At 30.6% G+C, this 6,338-nt stretch overlaps 1 protein-coding gene across 2 annotated transcripts; it reads right to left on the bottom strand.

The window, feature by feature from the left end:
• Window positions 1-3,432: 3,432 nt before the first annotated feature.
• LOC122024448 (autophagy-related protein 8C-like) lies at window positions 3,433-5,479 on the bottom strand. Of its 2 annotated transcripts, none has more exons than XM_042583080.1 (6): window positions 5,317-5,479; window positions 5,137-5,189; window positions 4,201-4,256; window positions 4,074-4,126; window positions 3,784-3,902; window positions 3,433-3,668 (listed from the first exon to the last, which is right to left on the bottom strand). In XM_042583080.1, the coding sequence occupies exons 2-6, from the start codon at window positions 5,171-5,173 to the stop codon at window positions 3,574-3,576; spliced, it is 360 nt and encodes a 119-aa protein (XP_042439014.1). In that variant the 5' UTR covers window positions 5,174-5,189; window positions 5,317-5,479; the 3' UTR covers window positions 3,433-3,573. The 2 variants fall into 2 exon arrangements, with proteins under 2 accessions (XP_042439014.1, XP_042439013.1); XM_042583079.1 differs by having other exon boundaries at window positions 5,137-5,192; window positions 5,317-5,478.
• Window positions 5,480-6,338: the final 859 nt, after the last annotated feature.

Here is a 6,338-nt window from a genome sequence, read left to right on the forward strand (position 1 = left end):
TACTATTGATGTGGCAGAGAAATGTAATTAGCAATCATGTGATCAAGCGTGTCAATCGACTAGAGAAAGATAGAGTCGAGCTAAAGTATTCGTTTGTTGAGCATTAAATTGGAGGCAGGGGCAACACGTTTGAAAACAATTTAAAGAATATAAATAAAGGTATAGCGTAGGCACGACCCTGGGCTCAGATCATCTCCAACGTTAAAATTTATTTTGGTGTACTTTCAATATTAATTTGGTACTTTCAATATTAATTTGATGTCGTTTGAGCATCAAAAATATTTTCAACTCCAATTAATACACATCATTTCCTAAAAAAAAAAAGAATATTCTTTAAAATATATTATTTTTTTCATCTTATAATTTATTATTCAATATACATATTAATTTGTTAAATATTTTTATTATGATAATAATTACTATTAAAATTAATAATTTTATTGTACATAACTAATTTTTATAATATTATATTTTTAGTTACAAGAAAATAAAAATTAGTATTTTTGTAATTTTATTAGAAATAATTTAATAAACATACTAATATTTTAAAAAATTACCAATATTATAAATTTTAATATATTTATAATTTTAGTAATATAACAAATATTTTAAATATTACTTACTTAAGTTAATAATTAATATAAATTTATAATATATAAAATTTGCATAATAAATTCAATTCAATTAAATAATATTAATTTATAATATCTAAGAATATTATAAATATAAATTTAATATTATAATATATTATATTTAAAATAAACCATACAATTGCACCATTTTGGTGTAAGTGAACAGTGTAATACCAAGATGGTGCTACATTGTTCACTCTATTGAAAAAGATTTGGTATTTCTTTTACATCAAAATAGTGTAAGAGGGTATCAATTGGAGATGATCTCAGGTTCAAAATTGGATCAACAGGACTGAATCATAATCCTAATTCAGCTCGTAACCCCAGTTATGGGTCTGAACTGTAACCGGTCCGGTAAGATTTTTTTATTTTTTTTAATGCTGATAACAGTTTTAATTTTTTTTTTTTTTATATGTACTGGGACTAAACTCGGGTCTCGGATCTCCTAGATAAGTATTAAGTATCCTAATCCACTAAACTACAACTATTAATATTTATATATGTTAATTAATTATTTAATAATTAATCAATAATTTTATTTTTGTTATATTATTATTTTTTAATAATTGGAAGGAGAGTACGAGATGCATTTATTCATTTGTTAGTTATAAATTGTTAGTTAATTTATAGCTGTTTATTTGTTGGTAAATGATTTTATATGTTAATTAATTATTTAATAACTAATTAATGTTTTTTTACTATATGATTATTCTTAATAATCATGGTCGATTTCATAAATTTATAATTTTATTTTTTTTATCATAATAATTTTAAACCGTAATTAATCATGATGAATTGTGAACCATAATCTTCTTATACATTTAATGTTAAAGATTGACCTATCAAAAATCATCGAAATAATAATTCTGACCCATCGAACCGTTGATTCCGAATTGAGGTTAAGTCAAGAGGTAAGGTCGGAGAAATGCTATTGTTCTCTTTTTTATTAGTATACTTTGTTGTTGTTGTTTTTTTAAATTTATTCCGCCAATGAAATTAATTGTTAAATTAACCATGTAAGTTTGAGTATTATTTAAGAGGGTGTTTGGCTAAGCTTATAAGCTCTCTAAAACAGCTTATAAGCTGTTTTGGAGCTTATAAGCTCTTCAAATTTGTTTGGTAAAATTTTTTCAAACAACTTATAAACTGTCAAAATAAATTGGTTTGGAGCTTATAAGCTGTTTTTAAAAAAGTATGGAAGACCCTACTTTTTAAAAAAAGATCTTATTTTAATAATTTGTTTCTGTAAAATATCCTTATATAATTTCATAAATTCTCATCTTATCCTCCATAAATTTTTATAAGCCTAGTATCTTTTTATCTCCGCCGACTTTTCTTCCAACGTTGTGTTATCTTCTCCGCCAACGCCTCTTTCTAATTTTCTCTCCCCTAGTGTAGAAATTCGCCCAAAATCTTCTAACAACTTATAAGCTCCTAAAACAACTTATAAGTTGTACCAACTTATAAGCTGTTTTTAATAAGTTTAGCCAAACACCCTCTAAATCACGTACCCAACTTTCATAACATCCAAATCATATATTATATTTCTGAAATACTTGTCCTCAATGAAATGATACAGTGACAAGGCGCATTCTCAATTTTCAAACATCTGGGGATCAAATACTAGTTTCTGTAAATTAAAAAATGAATTTGTCTTATGGATATTTAATGTCAACTAAAAAAAAAATATTTTTGAAATACCCCTCCTCTTTCTCTATAGATCCATCATTCTGTCTCACCTGAAACTAGTTGATGAACGTAGAAAATTCTAAATTACTTTAAATCAAAATTAATGTACTTTGAAAACATGCTTAATGCATTTATTTATGTCCTCAAATCTAAATTTGAGATTAGTGAATTACATTTCTAATTTTTTTACTCTACCGATTAAAAAATTCAAAATTAATGTACTTTGAAAACCTTCTTAATGCATTTATTTATGTCCTCAAATCTAAATTTGAGATTAGTGTTACATTTCTAATTTTTTTACTCTACCGATTAAAAAATTTACCACAGTCAATTTCTACTATTAAATTCAAATATGAAGGTATAAAAATATAGGAGGGGTTAAGGAGTTGATTTTAATGTGTAGTGATTCTCTATAGATCTGTTAGCCGTTTCATAAGTTTGATATTTTTTTAATTAGGAGAATTCTAGAAACTTGTGATAAATCTTATCTAACATTTGAAAGTTCAAAAATTCTCATCTCAATTTATGCTATCAAATTTAATCTTAAAAAATAAATACATTAAGAAAATTTTAAAGAGTACGTTAATTTTAATTTAAAATGATTTAAAATTATTATTTGAATAATGAAAAAACCTGCGGTTTATTAAAATAATGCTAATTAATTGTTGCTTGATAAGATTAACTTATCAATTCTCTAGGTCATTTGTCAATTTTAGACAAAATTGACTGATAGGCCAGGAGTATTTTAGGAATATGATACATCATTTGAGTATTATAAAAATTGGTATATATTTTGGGTAATATTGAAACTTAGGCAATTCAGTAAAATGCCGTAAACTAATTGTTGCTTGATAAGATTACCTTATCAGGATCTTAATCCCTAAACTCATTCAGTCAAAGCCAAATTAGTCGAAAGCTACTAGAAAGAGCAGTCTTTTTAACACTCGGGCGCGCGCACACAAGAGAATCCACATCTCTATGAAAATTTTTAATTATATTTTATTATTTATTACAGTTGAGATTTTTGCTATCTAAGAATGAAAAACTATCAAACCACACAAACTTCATATGAAATTCGAAGATATATTTAGCTCCACCAACGCTCAACAGAAACAATAATCACATTGAAAATTTCATTTTAAGTTGAAATAACTATCCATAAAGCCATTATTTCGAAGTTACAATCCATAGAAGAAAGCAGTGGTGCCAACATTCTTAAGCAGCTATACAAGATTAGATTTGTCCAATGATATTAAGAGGAACCGAATGTGTTTTCACCACTGTATGTCATGTAAAGAAAACCATCTTCATCTTTGTGTTCCTCGTACACAGCAGAGATCATTGAAGCTGAAATGTCAATGAATAGATAAGCGTGATAAGCCGAACATGAACAATTAAGAATTAGGATGTCATATGGAGAATAAAAGGAGTATATCAACTGATATGAAACATATTGTGTGACCTGTGGGTGGTAGTGTGTTCTTAACAAAAATGAAGATGGCCTTCTCTGCACTGAGCTTAATCCTCTTCCGAACAACATAAACAAATTGACCAACTGTTAGATCAGCAGGAACCAAGTACCTAAAAAGAAATAAGAAAAGCTTTATGATCCTCAGAAGAAATCAAATGATTAGGCAAAAACAAAAAGTAATTATTAATACTTATCAAAAAAGTATTAATTGCTTAAAATGTTTAGCTGACTTATAAATAGTCAAATAACCAGGCTCTTGAATATGAAACAAAATTTTTTACTTCTTCTTATCAATATCTGCGATATCACTCCTGTCAGCCTTCTCCACAATCACCTAAATTAAATGACAGCATGTCTAAGTTTATTTCATATTTCATTGAATAAAAGTACAGAAGTGATAATTCTTACAGGTATTCTATCAGGGTACTTCTCCCTGATACGAACAGCTTCAGCTTGCCTCCATTCTAGAATTAGAATGATGAATTCATTTATAGATCAGTGAAATGCAAAACAAAAAAAGTTATAAATACTGGAAACACAGAAGAAGATATGTCTTTTAACAATGACAATTTCATCCGACAGTTTTTTCTGATGAATTACACAGGAGATGCCAAATTGTGTTGACGTGCATAACTGATGGTAGACAAGGTCATGTACATTGATTATACTGTTGTATCAACTGTAAACGTTCATCTCGAAAGAGAAGATGGATAGAAGCCACACTAAAGCTCCACAGTCAATAACCTAACTATCATATTACATTAGCATTATTTTTTGCAAATGTATGTCAAAAAGTATGACCACCAATTTATCCAAAGTATCATAATTCCAAGACATCCAGATTGGAGTTGGAAGCAACGATTCAAAGTTTCAAAAAATGAAATTTAGATAAAGTACAAGGCAATCATTGTACACAACTGTTGAAAAATGTTAATAATCGAACGTAAACAAATACAATAGTAAATCCGAAACAGAATGATCATTCGTGCATCTTTCTACTGAAAATTTTAAACTAAATGGAAGATAATTGTATCCTGAAATCCAAAGGTAAAACTAGGATGGGACTCAAAAGGAGTTAGCTAATAATCAGCTCCATCCACCCATGCGTTGGAGAATGCATATGAAAGAATTGACTTCGTACAATTCTTTTCCCTTTTGTGATTCAGTTCCCTCTTGAAAAATGAACCTAACCAACCTCGATCACAAAGTATCATACATAAAATGAGATCTATAAGAAAATTTAAACACACACAGACGAATTTCCTTCGAGAAACCCAAAAATAACAACAACAACAACAAAACAACTTATTGTTCCTTCAGCGAGGAGAGACAGCGAGCACAAACCAAAGGGACGTTCGAGCTTGAAGGGACTCTTCGCCATCGTGTGGTGATTCGATCTGCTGTTTCCAAAAATACAAAATAACCAACTTCAAATCAGATGCCCTTCAAACAAACAAACAAAAAAAATAGCACAAAAATTGCAACGCAGATAAAAAACTAGCAAAGAAAGAAAGAGGAGGATACCGATTGCAACCGAGAGAGAGAGTTCGATGCAGAGGAAAGGGGAGATCACTTCTAGGGATTTTATAATGGAGTGGGTTGGCTTGGGGAGGAGAGCACGGAACGGTAACCCACAAGGAACACCTGGATTTATCAAATTTAGTATCGATCTATTGCTGATCTGTCGCAGAATCATCAAACACTTAATACGCTTTAATTCAACCTAAAACAACCGACAGTTGGGATGGCAGTTAATTTAGGGACTAACTAACGTTATTTTGTCATAAGATTTCGATTTATTAGATCTAGATTGCGAGTTAAATTTAATTTTTATATTTCATAAAAGTTTAATTTTAATTAAAAAATATTGATATTCAAATTTGAAATATATATATATATATATATATATATATATATATTTTTTTTTTTTTAATTTAAATATTTTATCAAAAAGCTCGGAAACTTTGTTTGCATAGATTAAATCGTTTACATCCCAATTAAAAATTGCATATACTAATCCCAATATGATCCATAATTGTCATTTTATAAAAGTTTTAACGTTCAACATCATATTCAAAAAAAAAAAACAAAGAACTCTAAAATCTCCAAAACAGAGCACATCAGATGGCCTCCTCCACCTTCAAACCTTCACGGGTGGTGATCTACCGGACGTCAGCGACAGCGGAGGTGCGGCGCCATGGAGCAGTCCCTGAATGGCCGGCCGTCGCCAAAAGCCGCCAACCGGCGTGGCCCATCCACTTCCTCCCCCTCTTCCTTCCTTTCGGCTGTCACCGTGGACGAGGAGGAGGAGAAATACGGCGACGGAGAGGAGCAACGACGAGCCTCCGCCGCGAAGGCGGTGAAGCGCTTGAGCCTTTCGTCGAACGACGGCAACTGAGGGCCCATGTATGGTTGCAGGCAGTCGGCGCAGACGGAACGGATGCCGATGCAGTCGTGGGTGCCGCAGTCGGCCCTGCTGCAAATGGATTTCTCCGCCGTCGCCGCCGCCATGGATTCGGATGGAGAGTAATTGATCGGAGGGAATA

Source organism: Zingiber officinale, chromosome 9B, assembly GCF_018446385.1.
Source record: "Zingiber officinale cultivar Zhangliang chromosome 9B, Zo_v1.1, whole genome shotgun sequence".
In the NCBI taxonomy this organism is placed as follows: domain Eukaryota; kingdom Viridiplantae; phylum Streptophyta; class Magnoliopsida; order Zingiberales; family Zingiberaceae; genus Zingiber; species Zingiber officinale.